This window comes from Papaver somniferum, chromosome 7, assembly GCF_003573695.1.
Source record: "Papaver somniferum cultivar HN1 chromosome 7, ASM357369v1, whole genome shotgun sequence".
Lineage (NCBI taxonomy): Eukaryota > Viridiplantae > Streptophyta > Magnoliopsida > Ranunculales > Papaveraceae > Papaver > Papaver somniferum.
In genome coordinates, this window is record NC_039364.1 from 194,537,495 (window position 1) to 194,558,879 (window position 21,385).

The 21,385-nt window shown below is 42.8% G+C and overlaps 1 protein-coding gene across 1 annotated transcript; it reads left to right on the forward strand.

Moving 5' to 3' along the window:
• The first annotated feature begins 782 nt into the window (after positions 1-782).
• Positions 783-1,267, forward strand: LOC113293249 (14 kDa proline-rich protein DC2.15-like). The gene has a single exon (XM_026541947.1). The coding sequence runs from the start codon at positions 783-785 to the stop codon at positions 1,224-1,226; it is 444 nt and encodes a 147-aa protein (XP_026397732.1). The 3' UTR covers positions 1,227-1,267.
• The last annotated feature ends 20,118 nt before the right edge of the window (positions 1,268-21,385 follow it).

Consider the following 21,385-nt stretch of genomic DNA (forward strand, 5'->3'; position numbering starts at 1 on the left):
CGCCTTGTTAATAATGGAACTTTGAACTTTTAGGCAATTTTTTGTAGTAGATTTTAGATCACAGTAACTATGGGTAGTCTAGGAAAATCCCATGATCTTCTTGACATCATGACTTTTGTCAACGAGATGGAAATAATAGGACCTTTTTACCGATGTGAGTGAGTGCAGTACATTGGTAAAATCTTTTGACATGATACAGTTGACATGAATCTGAAACTTATCGGCACTAAGTTTCTTATCGTTTAAAAAAGTTCAGTGTTTAGTCTGTTTGTTTTCATTTTTTGTTAAGATGTTCAAATTGAGTTAATGTATCGCTGCTATTATGATTATTTTGGTTTTTTCTTTCTTTTCTGGAGGAAGTATTCTGTTTGTCTTGAACAGACAAATAATATAGTTGTAAATGTTATCGGGAAGAAAGTTGATGTTATTTCACGTGAACTCTTGTCTAGCTAACACAGACCTTTGTCATGCAACAAACTAAAGAAAATTTCAGATGAATTTCGAAACCCCAATAACATACAAGTTGCAATATCAACCGCCAGCCACATTATCGCCTAGCTCGGCTACTTGCTGATACACGATGTGATCACATGGGCGAGCTTTCTTGTGTATGTTTTATTATTTTCAAGCAGTTCACTACCACCATGCATCTATAAATACCCTAGCTCCTCCGTTGCTTCATCATATCAAACACTTAAAATCTTCTTGTATATCACAGTTGGAAGATATTAACCTCTTATATATTAAGTCTGTCGTCAGCTTATAAGTGTACATTTTGGGAAATGGCGGCTTTAGCATCAACTATCCTCATCGTCTCTCTAAACCTACTTTTCTTTACTTTGGTGACCTCTTGTTATACTTGCACACCAACACCAAACCCCACTAAACCTATTCACCCTCCGGCGTATATGCCGCCAAAAATCAACCCATCACCAAAATCCCCAGTACCATCAACTAAGCTTGCTAATTGCCCAAGAGACACCCTAAAATTGGCTGTCTGCGCCAATGTGTTAAACGGACTTGTAAACATTGTTGTTGGAACACCACCTAACAGTCCATGTTGCACTCTCATTAATGGTTTGGTTGGTCTTGAAGCTGCGGTTTGTTTATGCACTGCCCTTAGAGCTCAGGTTCTGGGAGTAGTCAATCTTGATGTTTCCATCGCCCTCAGTTTGCTTCTTAATACTTGTGGCAGGAATGTTCCATCTGGTTTTCTATGCGCGTAACTTTTTTCTAAAAATCCTCATCAGCCGAAGAATGCTGGTCTATTATCTCATCGTTTTCTTTATCATTTGTGTGTTCAAATCTCCCATTGTTGGCATTACATTTTATGCGTTGAAATTTATCTTTTTTTGATGGTGTAGTTGTGCTTTCATTTTTTATTGCATGCTTTCTGATTCTGCCTATAATGTTTTGGTTATAGGTGTGAATAATTTGTAAGGGTTTCATCTGGTTTTCACCTTTATGTTCATGTTCATGTTAATGAAATACAAACAGGGATTTGTTGTAAAAATATGAGTATCTATTTTTAGTTTCATTTTACAAGTCAAAATGATCAAATTAATATACTGCGAGACTACGAGTAACCAGTCCGAGGAAATGAAAATCTTTAGTATCACTACTGAGATGTTTTGGATCAAAACGTAAAACTCTATCATCTACTACTATTAGATTATTGCTCGTGTACACAACTATTAGCCAGAGGATAAGGTCAAGCTTTCAAGATTCTCTCAGCTCACGGTAGTGCGTTTCTTCATTGACTGTAGCTGCCACGTTGGTAGAGTCCGTCGCTACCGGTACGCTATGTTGTAAAAGGCGCCCAAGGCGCAGAAGTATGCCCATTTCTGTTGGTTTCTAATTTCTGGGCGCTCGCCTTGGGCGCCTTAGGCGCTGGGCTTAACGCCTCGCCTAGCGCCTAATACAACATAGCCGGCCGGTACGTGCTCCAAATGAAGTGTTCTGACCCAACAAACTGCCTCCTCAGAATTCACATATTCATGTACACCTTGTGTGTTGAAGTGTGCTGCCAAAATTTCCAACAATTAGACCAACAAACCTCCTCAGATATCAGCCCTGGACATTTTACTAGCAGTATTGTCGGTGACAGGACTGCAACTAATGGAGTTACTCTGTGTGACAAGGTAAAAAGAGTTCTGGGTTTTCCTGATACAAGTGATGTGATGTTGGTCCCTTCAAAAACAGTCCTGCATCTTCCCTTCCATACTACCATATGGCACAAGTCATGTGGATGATCCCAAATGGAGTCCAGCGGCTCATGGATTATCTACGCTCTTTCTAGGAGTGCCTAGTTGTGAATTGCACTCGTCTTGTTCCCTAGATCTTCTTGGATTTTCGGTTAGGTAAATTTATTCCATCCTAGAGCATGGAATTTCCAGAAAAATGAAAATTGACTCTCTTTTTATTTATTTTTGAAGTTAGTTACTATATGTATATATGATTTGGTAGAAGTTGTGCTGCATTAAATAATTTGTTGGAGGAGTGAGTACAAAGTTTATTGTTAAAAATATTTTCTTTATTTATTTTCTTATAAGAATATTCAAAATTTTAAGATGTCATGATTTTTTCTTTTTTACTTTTTATTGCAAATATTGCAAATACAATTGCTGCAACTTCCTTGATTCTAATAGTTTGTTTCGATACCAGAAGCAAAAGTGTTTCTAATTCTCGAACAGCAGAAGTATAAAGAAAATGTTTATTTCACAGAAGGTTAACTTTTTTATTTGTAAAAATCATTCTAAAATCTTGTACACAAGCTAGCTAGCTTCTGAATTTTTTGGCTATCAGTAGCGAAATTTAGAACTTTTACATAATTCTTAATAGTAGATTTTAAATGTGATTAGCGAAGGGTAGTCTAGAAAAAATTCATGACCTCGATATCATGACTTATCAACGAGATGGAAATAGGACGAAGGAAACCTTTTTTTTACCGATGTGACTATAGTATATTGGTAAAAGAAAGTGACATTTCATTTTATTTATTTTTGTTCAGTAAAGAAAGATATATTAATGAAAAATGAAAGCTTACAAACACCAAAGAAACTAGAAAAAAGCAAACCCCAAACGAAATAAAAATACCCAGAACTGAAAAATGACACGGAAACTAGATCCCAGAAAACAGCCAGGCAAAACGACTAGCAAGCCCTAAAAAATAAAAGAACACATTAAGGAGGGTTGAAGAATAGTTCCCGCCACTTAGTAATAACATCCCTAACTACTAACCCGGATATAGTTCTAGCCCATTAAAAAACCGCTCGGATAATGATGTGGCCCGGCCATATATATTTTGTATGTGGCCCCTCTAAATACTTGTAACTGTTTTTTTTTTTTTTTTTGAGAAAAAGTAGGAAGTTGAGGCAAAATGTTAGGTAATGAAACTGTTTTGGAGAAAAAAAAACTGTGTCACTATTTAAAAATGGGTCACATACTTGAATGATGTGGCCTGACCACATCATAGCCGCACCGTTAAAAAACCTTCATATCGCTGAAAAAATATATCATTTAATCTATTTTTTTTTTGGTTAAGATGTACAAATTAAGTTAATATATCGTTGCTACTATGATTATTTGGTTTTTCCTTTCTTTTCTAGAGGAAGTATTCTGTTTGTCTTAATGGACAAATAATACAGAGTTGTAAATGTTATCGGGAAAAATGTTGATTTTATTTCACGTGAACTCTTGTCTAGCTAACACAGGCCTTTGTCATGCAGCAAACTAAAGAAAATCTCAAAACCCCAATAACGTACAAGTTGCAATATCAACCGCCAGCCATATTATCGTCTAGCTCGGCTACTTGGTGATACACGATGAGATCACATGGGCGAGCTTCTTGTGTATGTTTTATTATTTTCAAGCAGTTTACCACCACCATGCATCTATAAATACCCTAGCTCCTCCATTGCTTCATCATATCTGTAGGTGTAAAAAATCCACAGGTCCAGTTGGAGGGATTCTAAGCAATGACGTACCGATAATAAGAAAGGGGCGTGGCACCAAACCATCTCCCTAAAGTCTAGCACGAGGAAAGAGGTACCCAGAAGAACCTGAGAAGGCAGCACGTGTAAAGGAGAAGCTCGGATGTGATGGAGAGATGTCTGTCGGACGATAGAATAGTAAATGCTCTGACAGGGTAGCTAGAGAAGATAAGAAGAATCTGGTCAAAGTGGGATCGGATGCCAACAACGTCGGGTCAGGATAGAGGGCGACATAGGATCATACAGACATCGAGTGGCCAACATCGGGTAGAAGAATTTCGGGAGCCACACTCACCAAGCTCGAGTCATCATTTCGGAAGAAACATCACTCGTCACCCGAGAAGAACATCAAGGAAGATATACTATGACTCACACTGTAACTTGGATGTATCAACATGTTAACCTATAAATAGAGAGCCTTGTAAAGAGCTAGAGACCAAGTAATTGAGCAGGAGTTTAAGGCACTGGCAACCTTGTGTGAGAATAGAGAGATCGTAGGCAAGAAACATCACTTGTAACCTTGAATTAAGTAATAAGATCATCCTTTCACCCTCGTGGACGTAGGTAATCATGCCGAACCACGTATATCTTGTTTCAATGTTCATCTCTTGCTTGTTTACTTATGATATGTATGTTTGAGATCCATTGGAAGTAGTAGTAGGATTTTCCACATCTACATTCTGACGCCGACTAAGGGGACCGTGTAATATCTACGGATACCTTGAAATCAGTCGCTAAAAGAGAGAAATCCAAAGCTCTTAAATCACCTTGTGTGTTAGTTGAAGCTAAAGGAAGAACTCTTTTGGTTAGACATGCTAGTAGATGGAACTTACAAATTATTATTCTTTACAAAAAGTGATCTCTTTACTTTTAAAAAAAACTTCTTGAGGTAGATATAATGGAACTTCTTTTAATCTCGGTGTTAAGTTTTGCTTGAGGGTATTGTTATTTTCTATTTCCTTTGCTAAGTCGAGTTGTTAGAAAGATTCAAAAGCTCCCAAAATAACATCCTTGATGTTTGGTCATAGCTAAAATGAAACTTCATCTCGCTGGATGTTTTCATTTCAAATCGTGGAGTTTATTAAAATTATGAACATAACGTTACACCGATGAATCGGCTCAAAATCATTGAGTTAGGTTACCAAAACTATGGCTAGAAAGGATCTAATGAGCACTTTGGTGATAATCTCATTCTAATCTCATGACAAGAGCCTTACAATGAAGTTAAAACGAAAAACCCAAAAGAATAGGTAAAACTATACTTGAGGAATTCCGAGGAGAAATCATAGAAAAAAGTCGAGAAAAATCTCATTATGGTAACTTGTGTTGGTGGCGACACCAGCAGAACAATTGAAGGAGGTCACCACATCAAAAACCTGGCCAAGAAAGAAACTTTCCGACCAGTTGTACGGGCATTCAATGATTTCTAGTACAAGGAATTTTATGACAAATAATGATTAATGCACGGTGAGAATACCGAAAGCGACGTAACATGACACTTTTTCAAAAACTATCCTATTAGTCAAAACCACCTAGTTTGCTGAGTTCAGCATGGGAAAGTAGAAGGAATCGTACTTGGTTAGATTTTCTTCTGGATGTCAAAGCTTTTCTTTCTGTACTTCATTCGTAAGCCTTTTCGAAAACAGTTCAAAATGAGGTGTTGTATGTTTTGCTGACGTAGGTAAGGACGAATCTCGGAAGAAAAGGAATACCCGAACTGATGGCTAGTACCTCAGGGACAGGGAGGATACCGAGGAATCGGACGGTAGCAGGAACAAGCATGCAAGAAGGAGTGACGGATTCACGACAACATAATAGCCGACAACATCATCCTGAAGAATCCCGACCACCTGCTGGAGGAATGACAATTGTTAACGAAGAAGTTAATTTGAGTAGAGACGATAATCTTCCCCCGTTACGCATGAAACCGATCCAAAGGAGACCCGAAAACATGGTGGATGAAATGACTGCATCAGACACTGAGGACGACGAAGAAGCATTAGTGATGCAAGAGGATCGTAGGCGGGCCCGGAAGCGTGCAGAGTACCAATATGCATTGGATCAAGAAGAGGAGAGACTCAGACAAGTTCGTTTAGGAAGAAGTAACACCACCCGAGATATCCATGTGGCACCTCCAACCACACCCCCATCGCACCACCAACTGCGCCACCTACCACAGCAGGAAACCATGTGAACGATCACTCCATCCATGAAAGCACAGATCCGACACTGATGGCTATCCTGGTAAACCAAAGGAGGAAGGAAGAATTCATGAGAGAACTACAAAGAAGGAACTTAGCACTGGAACACGAGAATTACCAGCTCCGAAATCAAGGGGCGAGATCGCGGGGATCGTCTAGCCGGGGCACATCAAGTAACCGAACCCGATCAAGGGATACCTGACCACCTCAAGGACGGACGCCCGATCCAAACAACACGAGAAGAGGGTATGTTCCTCCCGAGAACTCTTCAACCGAGGAGGAATCACCAGAATGGAGTGGAAGATCGGACAATGCTACGGAAGTTAAGCTCAAAGAACTAGAGGAGATGGTTAAAAAGTTGTCTGGAAATGGCGAAGATGATAAATTGGCAGAAGTAATAAGTGAAGACGAAAAGACTCCCTTTACCCGAGAACTAGAAGAAGCGCCATTTCCCCCAAAGTGCACGCTTCCGACGTTTACTTCAAGGTTTGACGGGACCGGAGATGCGGTAGAACATGTAAAGATGTACATGATGTCCCTACTCCTGTGGAAAATCAACGAAGTGGTCATGTATAAATTTTTTCCTGCTAGTTTGGAAGGCGAGGAGAGAAACTGGTTCTATACCTTGACGGTAGGATCTATCGAAAATTACGGAGTTTTGATATAAATTTCCTTGAAACATATATGCACAACAACATCGCCTGACCTAGGGTCAACAAGCTATTCACTCTGGAAAGAAGGTTCAAGGAACCCTTGAGGTCTCTAACGGATAGGTGGAGGAAATTGTTTACCGATATCGGGAAGGTGCCATTCGATCAACATATATTCGGGTTCGAAAATTCGCTCGGGAAGTCTGACCCTATCTGGATAGCCATGTTCACAGAGAAACCTCAAACGTTGAAAGAAATGAGGAAGATGCAGGAACACCACATCGCCTTAGAAGAAATACAAGAGGGATCCAAAGACAGGGGAGTACAAGAGGAAAGAACAAAAACGGAGGTGGCACCTCAAGAGGCATCAAAGCGACCCGAGAAGAGATCGGATCCACCACATAAGACCTCAGGGAGAAAGTAGTGGGTCGAGAAGGGGAAGAGGCCTCGCCATGAACCAAGAACTTATACACCTTTGAACGCACCACTAGAGGAAATCTTTAAGGAAGTAGAAAAAAGGAATGATATCAGATACCCGAAGATCAGGGGAATACAATTTTATGTAACAAAGAACCATCCCGAGTTCTGTTACTATCACCAGTATCGAGGCCACTCGACTAACAATTGTCGGGAAGTAAAGGACATAGTTCAACATCTGATTCGGGAACGGATACTTAAGGCAATTTTTCAGGGCGACAACACCCACACCCAATGCACCCGACGCACCTGTGCATCAAGTAAGGATTGATCGGGGAACCCAGTTCGTGTGTAACACCATTTCACACTCGATAACCCAGGGATTTGATTTGGGGACGAGAATCACATCAAGGATTCAGAAAAAGGATCGGTCAGGGAAGGAGATCTTCAGTGTGGCCAAAACTTTACCAATTGAGGCCTGGATGATGCAGCCGATCACTTTATCTGCAAAGGATGTCCCGATGAACGACCAAGCGCATGGAGACCCACAATTGATTACCTTATTTATTGAGGAGTGGGGAGTCAATAGGATACTGGTGGACAATGGAAGCTCGGTTGAAGTCCTTTTCTACGACACATTTAAGAGAGTGAAGTTATCAGACGATATTCTAATCCCATCTATCTATCGGATCTATGGCTTCAATGGGGAAGTAACTGTACCAAAAGGAGAAGTCACACTCAGGGCCTCATGCGGAAAGGGATACCTGTAAACCCTCATCACCTTCTGTGTTGTGTATGTCGTGTCACCATATGAGGCGATCATCGGAAGACCTTGGATCACAGATATCAAAGGGGCAGCTTCCGCCTATCACCAAAGGTTAAGGTTCCCCACTTACAGGGGCGTCGTTGAAGTGGTAGGTGATCCACAAGCCGCGAGACAATGCATGTAGCTATATATTCAACAAAATGAGCACAGGCGATCTAGGCTGCGTCGAGAAAAAAATAAAGCAAAGGAGATCAAGGCGGGAGAAAAACTAGAGAAAGTAATTTCGCAAGCGGTCCTGACCTATGAAGAAAATGAGAAATAAATTTTATATCAACCAAAGGAGGCGAAACCAATCAAGGAACCAAATCCAAACTTCTCGGCCCTAGAGCTACTCGGAAGGTCAACTTGGGGTCCGAGGAAGAGCCAAAATTAGTCAGAATCGGGTCCTTGTTATCAGAAGAGCAGGCGGAACAACTAGTAGCTCTGTTACTGGAACATATGGATGTATTCACCTAGAAAATGCACGATATGGAGGGGATTTACCCAGAGCTGTGTTGCCATCATCTCAGGATAGATCCCAAGTTCAAGCCGATCCGATAGAAAATACGTAGAATTGCTCCCGAGCTACAAGCGGTGGTAGAGGCTGAATTAAAAAAGTTACAGGTGGTTGGAATCATTCGAAATACCCAATACCCGAAATGGATATCAAACATGGTAATAGTCCCTAAACGGAATGGACTTGAATAAGGCTTGCCCGAAAGATAGCTTTCCTCTCCCCAACATTGATCATCTAGTAGAATCCATAGCAGGATATAAGGCGAAAACATTAATAGATGGGTACTCGGGATACAACCAGATCCCCTTGGATACCGAGGATCAATAAAACACGTCTTTCTTTACACCGAGAGGACTATATTGTTATACCAAGATGTCGTTCGTGTTAAAGAACGCAGGCGCCGCCTATCAAAGATTAGTAGAGGACATATTTGAAGATAAAATACACAATACCATTGAAGTTTACGTAGATGACATGATGGTGAAGAGTAGGGTAGCATCCAGCCACATCGATTACCTGCGTGAAAATATTTCAAACCATGAAAAAATACAAAATGAGAGTAAACCCGGCCAAGTGCACCTTTCGGGTAACTTCGAGAAAATTTCTGGGATACATAATCACTGATAAAGGCATAGAAGTCGATCTCGACAAGATCAGGGTCGTCATAGAAATGCCATCCCCAGTCACGGTGAAGGATGTACAAAAGCTAAACGGAAGCTTGGCAGCATTGGGACGGTTCATCTCACGGTGGTCGGATAAATGTAAAGATTTCTTCGGGACACGAAGAAAAGGGGAAAATTTTAAATGGAGCGAGGAGTGCGAGATAGCATTCCAAAAGATCAAGCAACATCTCGCAAGCTTACCCGTATTACAAAGACCCGAGCCTGATGAAGTGCTTACCCTGTTGTTGATGGTGGTCTTTTAATTCGGGGTCAAAATTGTAAAACCCGGCATTTAATGCGCTTTCATCCTGCAAAGGAATAAAAATCCATTTGAAAGTAGTGAGTGTTCAAACCTCTTTACTTATATATGTATTGAACAATTCGATATATTCATGATATTTATCAGAATGGTGCATCAATCCCATATATCCTATAAATCTCGACCTACCGTATTATTAACTAATGCATGACTCGCCTAGTATTTTCCCGTGCTATGTTCCTAGTCGAACTCTCATTATTGACATGACATGACGATGAAGTGTTCACTCTCAACAGAGTAGCATGAATCTCCCGAAATGCCAGCATTGAGATCTGCATGAAAATACCCACACGGGCTACATCGCTCTCTGACAAAGAGATCAATGCGTTTCTCACTTTTAATTAAATTTAATGTGATTGAACACACATTTATTCTTAAATAAAATATAGACTGTTAATGTTAGTCTCAGAAAACAATCACGACCACACAACGTGGCCGCACAATTTAACAAGCATAGCTCACTCCTAACAGAACTAGGAAACCACTATAGTGACCACTGACGGGCCCACTAATGCCCTAGTTGATCGAGTGGTCTTCTGTTCATCCAAAAGCACTTCAAACTCCGACCCAAACGTGGGTACTCGCGCTATTTAGGAGCTCAAACGAGCTAGACCGACCAGGACGGTCTCAAGGTCACCACATGCGTCCAACTTGGCCAGCCAAGTAGTACGTTTTAGATTGAACTTGGGGCGATCAAGAGGGCGCCGTAGCAATCACCAGCGGGCCCACTAGTTCCCTCGATGATCGAATCCCATGTTGCCCATGCACAAGAGCTTGAAACGCCGACCCAAACATGGGCGTTTGCGCTGCGTAAAAACAAAGCTCAAACGAGCTAAGACCGTAAAAAACGGTCTCAAAAGCTATCATGTCTGCACAACTTCGCCGGCCTAATTGGACGACTTAGATCTTCCTACGAACGATTAAAGAAGTACCAACATGATCATTGGCGGCCCCACTTTCCCCTTTAACGATCGACTTTCCCATGGGAAGCCTATAAGGTGTTCGACCGCTTGCACAAACTTGAGCTGACACGTCGTGTTCAAAAAACCCTAATTTGGGTTGCGGCGATGCATAGATGCCGCAGATCGATCATGACCGTCCAACTTTTCCAGCCTAGTTAGACGGCTTGGATCGCATCTCGAGCGACCAAAGAGATGACAACGCGTTCACCATCGAACTAACTCCACACATGTCCGAACGACTCATTCATAGCAAGTCCAAAGTGCACTAAATCTCCGGCCCAAAGTAGCGTAAGCACGCTATTTTCAAAAACCTAAAATTACTTTGTGGCAACACATTACTGTCGCAAATCGATCTCGACCACTCATCTTCGCCAGCTGATTTGAGTGGCTTAGATTTAATCTCAAGCGGCCCCGAAGATGTCAACGTGATCACTGCGGACCCACCTTTACACGTGATTGACCGGCCTACGCAAACTAGGGTTCAATGCCTCGAAATGCACGCCCAAAGAGGGGTGGGCCACACGGTTCCATAAACCCTAAAGTTGCGTCAACGACAGTATGAAACTGCCGCAAACGATCACGACCATCCAACTTCGCCAGCCTAGTTGGATGATATAGATCTATTTTTAGAAAACAAGCAAAGCAACATTGTGAAGACCTGCCATCCTTCTTCCACATAAGGTGATCGGCCAAGAAATGGCGGGGCCCTAGAGACACCAAACGATCACCCAAAGGTGGTCGATCAAGCTTCCACTTTTAAGACGCTTATTCGTGACTTATTCAATCAAGCTCAAAAACAATGATGCTTCATACGCATCGATTAATTTGATCTTCTTAAATACGATGCTTCACATGCATCGAATACATACAATATTTTTATTGGACTCATAAACAACTTGTTGTTTCACTTAATAGCACCATGCTATTCTCCGTGGAGGGTCCCACGACTTGACCCACTTATTCGAGACATCAAACATGTCACAAACTGGGGGATGCTTACTGGGGTATTGTTCTGGCGTTTTACAGCGTGCAGCGTGCAATGCGCTCATTACGAGAACATGTTAGGAAAATACGGATGGTTAACAATGATGGAGCAGTGGGTGAAGGTGTGATCACGCAATGTTCACCACCTCTTACACAACTCCATTACTCCACCACTTAAATTTCTCCACTTCCTACGAGATCAGGGTTGCGCTCAAATGACTTGTATAAATAGGTTTTCAACCTATTCAAAAAGAATACAAGTGTTATCAACACAAGTATCCAGCAACCATTTTATGATACCCAAGTCATAAACAGACACACCTTCATAATTCAACATCCTGATCTCAAACACCTTCTCCGCTTCCCTCCCTAAGATCAACCCTTATCCTTTACCTTGTGACCGAATTGAATCCGGAACGACCATTTCTTGGTTTAGGACAGAGTCTTACAGATTGATTTTTTGAACCTAAAAGCATTCCCGTGCAATGCATTTGTTTAGGGTTTAGATTCGTTTCTCATTCAACACACCCCAAATTACCAAAAAACAGCAGAATCAGTTTTTACCCATAAACAATTGGAGACCACAGCGAGAGGTTAATCTCTCGGTTGCAAGATCAATTTTCATTTTATTACAATCTTCTCAAATTCATAATGGTTGGTCTTAGAATCAATTTGGATTCAAACATGATGGCAGAGGAGGGCCACAACAGAGCCTTGCATGTTACTGCACTGTTTATGGGTGAAAAATATTTCTGCCGGTTTTGGTAATTTGGGGTGTGTGGATGAGAAATGAATCTAAACCCTAAACAAATGCACTGCACGGGAGTGCTTGTGATTCGAGAAATAAATCTGTACAACTCTGTCCTAAACCAAGAAATGGTCGTTCCAGACTTGCTTCGGTCACAAAGTGAAAGAGATGGGGTTGATCTTAGGGAGGGAAGCGAAGAAGGTGTTGAGATTGTGAAGGTGTTGGCTGTGTATGACTTGTATCAGAAAGATGAACTGGATTGCAGAATGAAAGCTATCAGTTCTGGTGTTGGAATACGATTGTATCAACAGTTGGCTTATGTCTCATTGTCTTGATCGGAAATAGGGAGGAGAACCTATTTATACAAGTCATTGCGCCTAACCCACGTTTCTCATGGGAAGTGGAGGGAGTGGAGTGATGGAGTAGTGGAGTCGTGGTAATTGTCACACGATCAGGTAAAGCCCACTTCTCCCATCATCACTAACCGTCCATGACTTCCTGACACGTTCTTATGATGGCGAGTTGTGCGTTGCACGCTGTAAACCGCCATACCAATACCCCAGTAAGTATCCCCCAGTTTGTGACATGATTAATGTCTCGAGTGTGTGGATCGTGGGACCCACAAAAGGTAGCATGTGATTCTAGATTAAATAACTAAATTATTTAGGAAGTCGATATTTATGAAATATCGTGTGTATTCTATGCATGTAATGCATCGAATATATTCAGCATGTAATGCATCGAATATATTCAGCGTGTATGAAGCATTGTTGGTTTAAGGCTTAACGGAGTAAGTCGCGGATTAAGCATCTTAAAATAGCGTCACGTCCAGCCATCCTCGAGTGATCGTTTGGAGGCTGTACAAGCAAGCCCTGACTTGGCCGATCACTCTGTGTGGAAGAGTGGTGGATGGTGAACGTGGTGATGCCTCACTGGTCGCTTAACTCCTGTCTTAGGATGTCCGTCCATGCTGGTGAATTTGGGCGGACGAGATGACTTACGACCCACATCTGCGACCGTCGTATTAGGGTTTAGGAGGTGCTCAAACACCAACCTTTAGCTTGGTCGAATCCAAGCATGGGACACGTTTTTGGCAAGACCGATCGGTCATGCGTGTAGACGGCATGCCGGTGTACACGTCCGTACCTCACTGTCCCATGAAGATGGGATCTAAGCCACTCGATTTGTCTAGCAAAGTTGAGTGGTCGAGATCAGTTTGCAATAGAAAACCGCGCGACCATGCCTAGTTTGGGCGCACGAATCGAGACACCTAGCCATGGTTTGTCTTGGTCGGTCGTACATGGAGATAGATGGGTCCACATTTATCATGTTGATACTCTCCAGACCTGCTTAGTATATTCCTGGACCCTTTATCCAAGCTGGCGAAAACGGACGCTCGCGATCAATTTACGACATATGCATGTCGCAAACCCTAATTAGGGTTTCTGTCCGGTTGCGTGCATGCTAGTTTGGACGACCGAAATTGCACACTACACTCCTCATCTGGAGAGGTCGATCATGTGGGACCCACATTGGGCCAGTGGTGAACACGCCAATACCTGTCTGGCGGTTATAGGTCTGATCTAAGCCATCCAATCATGCTGGTGAAGTTGGATGGTCGTGATCAATTTAAGACCTTTAGTGAAATTTCCTGCGACCCTTTGAACCTCACGCCGACCGAACTTCGGGAAACTGTACGTGATTATGTGGCTAGGTCAGGGGAGGATCGATTATACAGGCGTGAAGGGGATCCGCCGGCGTGCAGGACAATGTTTGTCCAACCGTCCATGGGACGATCTACGCCGTCCAACCATGCCGGTGAAGTTGGACGGACGTGATGAATTTGAGACTGTCGTAGGCGACCTTTGTTCGTACGACTCCTCCAAGACGCTCCATACCATCCTGGACGTCCAACTTCAGGCAGGTGTTCGGTGGTAGTTTGGGAGGCATAGTAGGTATTCGACCAACCAGGGCATAAGCGGGCCCACTGGTGGTCATTAAGGTGGTAGCCTGCTCCTGCTGAGGATCGTCTAGGATGGTTAAATCATGTGTCCAACTTGCATGGTCGTGATTATTTCTGAGACTGAGATGAACAATCCAGATGCTCGATCGGGCTAGTATAACACACCGAGAGATGCATGCTCAATCGGGATAGTATAACACACCGAGAGTTGTAGCCTGTACGGGTATTTCGTGCATGCCTAATTAGTGACACTTGGAGATTCATGTTACTCTGATGAAAGCAGCACTCAGTCGTCATGCCGCACCAATAATGAGAGTTCAGCAGGAACATCACAGGAAATACAAGGCTGGTCATGCATTAATTGTTAATGTTATAAATTCACAGAATACTGGGATTGGTTCCATATGCTTCATTCTATGTGAATTAGGAAAATGAAGAAGTATTCATCACCTTATTAATAGATTTATCCTCTGTAGGATGTCAGCGTAGAAATTCGGTTTTACAATTTTAGCCTTGAACTAAAATCCACCATCTACATTAAGTCCCCTGCCTAGCACATAATGGTTGCACTATTGTGGGGTAGGAATGAGATGGTGACGTATACGTTTGAGAAAGACGAGATAAAGAAAGCTTACCCGGAAGAATCTTTGACTGACCACTAGCAATTGTCCATGTGAACTGCCAATACAAGCATGAAAATTTTGGGTGGGACCGGTTTCCTTCCTTGGGCATTCGAATCAAAAGGAATCCTTCTTCTATTGGGATTCTCCAATTATTTTTCTATAAAAGGGACAGACCCCTTTTCTTTTCGCACATATTTTTTTTTGTTTAGTAAGCTCCCGTCCACGGCCTTGCTTCCGCCCCCGCCGATGTTGCCGTTAACGCCTCCAGACTTGTTGCCGTCGCCGGACTTTGTTGTTGCTGCCAGACTTTTTTGTTGCCGCCGCACGTGTATGAGGTAGGTATTTCGTCCGTTCTTCCTTGCTCTCACGTTTTTTTTGAAAGGTAAAACCCTAGTTCTTAGGTAAACCTCTTCCGCGCTTGATGAAAACATCCCATCGTAGATGAAACTTCTTCGTAGGATTAATTTCGATGAAGTTGATAGAAACACCGCGAATATTGCTAGGATTGCTTAGTAAAACAAGTTGTGTATCCATGAATATGTTGTTTTTGCTTCTTTTTTTTCCATTGTTGCATGCAAAACCTAGCTTTTAGGCTATATCTTGAAAAACCCTTGGCTTGAATTTCGTTGACACGATTCCCATGAATAAAGAAAACGGTGTTATAATACGTGCAAATGAATGTGGACCCCACCATATGCTCAGTTGAACGTGAGTCCCACTATGTACGCCTGATTGAACATCGACCATGTACCAGCTTCGTTACCTCGACCGGCCTTGCTTGCTGACGTGGCCCAATACCAGACTTGTGACCTTGATCGGCCTTGACCAATACCGGCTTGACGTGACCCAACACTAGCCTGCTGACATGATATCAGTCTTGCTTGCGTGGCCCAATACCTTCTTTACTGACGTGATATCATTCTTGCTTAGGGATATTAGCCCTGTAATCTCGACCGGTTTTGTGGACTTACCAACACCAGCCTCGTTTGCTGACGTGGCTCAATACCATAATTGTTTAGACCCAATACCAGCCTTGCCTGCTTTGTCCAGCTTGGTGTACTTTAACGTGAATGTGTGTCCTTCTCGGCAGGGACTATACATGATACGCGTACAAGTACTGACTCCCCTACTTCTTCTTTATTGTAGAATGAACAAAAGGGCTCCTGCTAAGATGTCTTCTGGGGATAATGATGATGCCAAGTCAGAGAGTGTTGACAGCTTCAAATATATGCCGAACATAGATGATTAGTTGTTCACCGTGCCTTTTCCGAACATTAGAAAGCATTCTTCTCACAAGATTGCCCTGCTCTCTGGTTCAGAAAATATGGAAGCTGATCCATCCTCTTCTTCAGCACTTGTGATGAGATTCTGTCTTCGGAGAAATGAGTATCCACCTTCTCCTATTGACTTCAATATCTGTCATACCCCGCTGGGTCCTTATGAAGGATGGATGAGACGCATGCTGAATAATAAGAGTATTAAAGCTAATTTGATTAAGGCGCAAATCCTTGATGCGGTCATGGAATCCGCCACTCTTCATATTAAGAAGGATGTTGCAGGCTTGATCACTTTCATTTATCGGTGGCGTCCATCTACTCATACAGCCATATGTAGATGGGGAGAGATGACCATTACTCTGGAAAGCGTTGCTGCATTGATGAACCTGCCTTTTGCTGGAAGCTTCTTTTATAAACTTTCTGATGCAAAACGTCGCGATTATAATTCTATACTTCGAAAGGTGGGAGAATTTGATGACCTGGATAAGGAGAAGAAAGATACAAAATGCTTTTACACTTGGTGGGTGTCGGAGTAGTCTCCTGCAGACCCGCAACCAGATCAGGAGTTGGAAGATGAGCTCAACGTGATTGCATTCCTGTCTTTCTGGATATCCAGAGACATATTTGACGATTTTTCTGGAAGGAATACCATAAGAGGTGACCTCGTCATGTTTGCTATAAAGCTGGTAAACGGTGAGGTCCTTCCCCTAGGTGCCTTGTTTCTTGGATCACTGTATTCTCATCTGGACGCCTTAGCAACGGACATGCATGCTTCCAATGGGTATAAGAAGGTGGAGTCGCATATCCACATTGCTTTTCTTCAGGCGTTTTTGTGGGAACATTTCAAAATCTATGCTCTTGTTCCTGCAACTTCACTCAGCAGTTTGTATGGTGGTTCGAGAGTACTTCGTTGGCATAAAAGACGTCCAAAAACCGGTGTTAAGCTTGTGGATGTCTTCGACAATGTGTCTTCCATAAATTTTCGTCCATGGGGGCCGATCCACCCTTCCATTGTTCAACCAAAGACTTTTTCTACTGTTCCTGATGCCGTGTTGCGTACTGATGCTGAAACCGCAAGTTTTGGAGAAATCATTTACTTGCGAAGCTGCACTCCGGGATATGTACCGTCTTTATTTGACGAAGAATTTACTGTGACTCCGTACAATATTGGTAGGGCTGCTCGGAAAATGAGATTTGACCAGGGCGTTTTATTTCTTCGTCCGTTGAAGGCTCCAAAATAACTTTTCCCAGACATTCTTAATGCTGACACATTTTCGTCAGTGTAGAGCCTTCATTTCCTTCCTATCGGAAGAAATACGACGGTAACTAGCAGGTATAAGGAATTTTGGAGGGAGAAATTGTTAACCTTTTAGAAATTCTCGGAGGAGGTTGTGACAGATTCCCACGGCGAACCATCTTCTGAAGTTTTGAAGGAGCATTTTCGGTTCCCAGGTAAACGAACCAGAGCTGACGACTGCAGTCCCCAAGCAGGAGTGAGGTCTAAGAAGAAGACATGTGGTTCAGTAATCCTCAATTCCTCCAATATGCAGGTATTTTAAATTTCTTTCTGTTTGATCCCTTGGTTTCGTTCTTCCTGAGCAACTTTCACTAAAGGTAATCCTTTGTTGGCAATCAGGGAATCTCGAAAGAAAATGCTTTCGCAAGACTGGCTCGTAGTCATAACGAGAGGTCTGGCGATACTGGTCTTCATGAGAAGTCTGGAGATGCTGGTCTTCATGAGAAGTCTGGCGATGCTTTTAAGGAGAGGTCTGGTGATACTGATCCTCTTCAAGATAATGACAAAGATGGTGCAAGCTCGACTGAACGGAGTGCCTCCCAAAGTGGTAACCTTAGTGAGCTTGTAGACGAGGTCGTGACGGAAATCAGCATTCAGAGTGAAGTGGACATCCGAAGGAATACAGGAGAGGAAACATCTGCTAATGCTGAGGCGGCTCCCCTTAAAGAGCTTCCTGAGCAGGTTCCCATTGATAAGGCAGTCATGGTGACTTCGTCTGAAAGGCCTTTTGCAGCTGACAAGGTTCCTGATGAAATATTGGCAAGGCAACCTGTTGTTCCTGGGGCTATCTTAGATCCTCCCTTTGATACCCCTCATGCAGGTCATGTGTTGGTTGGGGGATTCAGTGTGCCGGCTCAGTTCAAGGAGTTATACACGGTGATATGAAAGAACCACGACCACATTGCTACCACTACGAAGCTCAAAATTCGTCTTGCATTGGTCAATCACTTCCAAGAAGCTTTATTCTCCATTCACGAGATGAGCGTCACGACCGGTCGCAGTGTTTCTGAGGAGGTGATTGAAGACTGGAAGTACCACCGAGACGTGTTTGTGCAGTACGATTTCAATGTTCCTTGGTTCTTCAAAGGATTTTCTGAAATCCATGAGCTTCAGAAACTGCAAGGCGAAGTTCCTTCTATAGACTGTATTGCTCGCCAGGAAGAAGAGGTTGAAAAGTTGTCTAAGGAGTTAAAGCTGAAACAGGCCGCGCTCCAAGGGATGAAAGACACTCTTGCTCAGAAGGACGAGTTGTTGCTGAAGGACTTTCCTTGAAGGATTCGTGCCGCCTATTTGTGTTCTTTCTTTAGATGCTTTTTTGAGTGATTGTGAGGATTTCCTTTCATAATTTGATTTTAGGTTTTGAACTAATAGGTGGTTGAATTTTGAACTGGTTTATTTTTTGAGATAGTTTTGTGAATGATTTTTCCGAAAGAGTTTAATCTAAAATGGAATTTGCATCTTGGTTATGAATGATTGCATATGTCATATGAAATTGCAAATATCGTGTGAAAAAGGAAACATGAAGCGAAACAAGCATGGTGTTTGATCATTGAATTTCTTTCTCCACGTGTGGGATGCCAAGTCCCCAGTAAATTCTAAAACTATCTTTCTTGTAGAATCGTTTAATATAACTTACTTGTTCTTTGGAACCTCATTTGCATGAAACTGAATCTTCCTGAGTAATCTCTTCAAGGAAGCCGTACGCATTAATTTCTAGAGAGGGAAGGCAACTCTTCTGAATTAATCTTCTCCTAAATAATGCGCTTCAAGGCGTTGCATTCACTGGTAGGGTGATGAAGGAATCGATGATAGTGGCAATATCTCGGATCTATCAGTTCTTGATCAGTCGGTTGACGCCATACATGAGGCAGTTGTACCTCTCCGTCTCGCACCCATGCCTCCAACATCTCCAAGATCTTCTTCATTGGGAACGGGAAACGAGGATACTTTGAGTCCAGCCTTTCTTGCGTTAGCGGACGTTGTGACGTCTCTCTGTGGATTTGATGTGGGGCACGCTTCGGAGATGGAGTTGGAAAACCAGTGTGTGTCATCATATCCGCGGCTCACTTGACTGGATGACGGAATGCTGAAGGCGCCATAATATCATTGCTGGGTGAATGAGTTGAACGCTCCCATCCTCGAAACTCACGTGTTCCTCGATTGATTTCTCCCTCCTCGAGCATTTCTTCACTTGGCTGAAAGGTCGTTGTGGATTGGGCAGTCTTCTGAGCTTCAGCAAGAGTCTTGAGGTACAAATCTTCCAGCAAGGCTCCGTAAGCTGCAGGTTCTTTTTTTTTATCCGGCAAACGTTGTGGCATCCCGGATAAGTCTTTTCTTCTGTGGAGTTGTCTCGAGTCTCCGTTGCCATCTGGACCATGTTGCTCGTCTCTCCTGAGTCCCCTGTGGCTACGCGCTCTCTCTGCATCTCCGCTGGTAAAGGCATGACTTCTAGATAAGGATTCAGCGTTTCTTGCACCGTCTGGGTAAATGCCAGTCGATCCTTCTTGTAATTGGGCTGCTATATCGTTCAAAAGGCGGAATGTTTCGCTCTGCCTTGTAGCCATACCAGCTTGATTTGCCAGGACATCCTCCAGCATTCTAGCCACACTTCCCATGATATCTGAATCATTTATGGTTTCCGAAGAATCTAGCGGGCGAAGATACATTGTGAGATGAAAATCGAGATGAAAACCGAAAAACGAATAGGTTAATGATTGAATCGAAACCAAGATCTATCCCCAAAATCGAGAAGGTTGGAATGAATATTGAGAATTCAATTTTTCAACCGAGAGATTAATCTCCCACTGTGGTCGCCAATTGTTTATGGGTGAAAACTATTTCTGCCGGTTTTGGTAATTTGGGGTATGTGGATGAGAAATGAATCTAAACCCTAAACAAATGCACTGCACGGGAGTGCTTGTGATTCGAGAAATCAATTTGTACAACTCTGGCCTAAACCAAGAAATGGTCGTTCCAGACTTGCTTCGGTCACAAAGTGAAGGAGATGGGGTTGATCTTAGGGAGGGAAGCGAAGAAGGTGTTGAGAGTGTGAAGGTGTTGGCTGTGTATGACTTGTATAAGAAAGGTGAACTGTCTTGCAGAATGAAATCTATCAGTTATGGTGTTGGAATACGATTGTATCAACACTTGGCTTCTGTCTCATTGTCTTGTTCGGAAATAGGGAGGAGAACCTATTTATACAAGTCATTGCGCCTAACCCACGTTTCTCATGGGAAGTGGAGGAAGTGGAGTGATGGAGTAGTGGAATCGTGGTAATTGTCACACGATCAGGTAAAGGCCACTTCTCCCATCATCACTAATCGTCCATGACTTCCTGACACGTTCTTATGATGGCACGCTGTGCGCTGCACGCTGTAAACCTCCAGACCAATACCCCAGCAAGTATCCCCCAGTTTGTGACATGATTAATGTCTCGAGTGTGTGGATCGTGGGACCCACAAAAGGTAGCATGTGATACTAGATTAAATAACTAAGTTATTTAGGAAGTCGATATTTATGAAATATTGTGTGTATTCTATGCATGTAATGCATCGAATATATTCAACACATATGAAGCATTGTTGTTTTAAGGCTTAACAGAGTAAGTCGCGGATTAAGCATCTTAAAATAGCATCACGTCCAGCCATCCTCGAGTGATCGTTTGGAGGCTGTACAGGCAAGCCTTGACTTGGACGATCACTCTGTATGGAAGAGTGATGGACGGTGATCGTGGTGATGCCTCACTGGTCGCCTAACTCCTGTCTTAGGATGTCCGTCCAATCTTGTGAAGTTGGAAGGACGAGATGACTTGCGACCCACATCTGCGTCGGATTAGGGTTTAGGAGGTGCTCAAACACCAACCTTTAGCTTGGTCGAATCCAAGCATGGGACACGTTTTTGGCAAGACCGATCGGTCATGCGTGTAGAAGGCATGCCGGTGTACATGTCCGTACCTCACTGTCCCATGG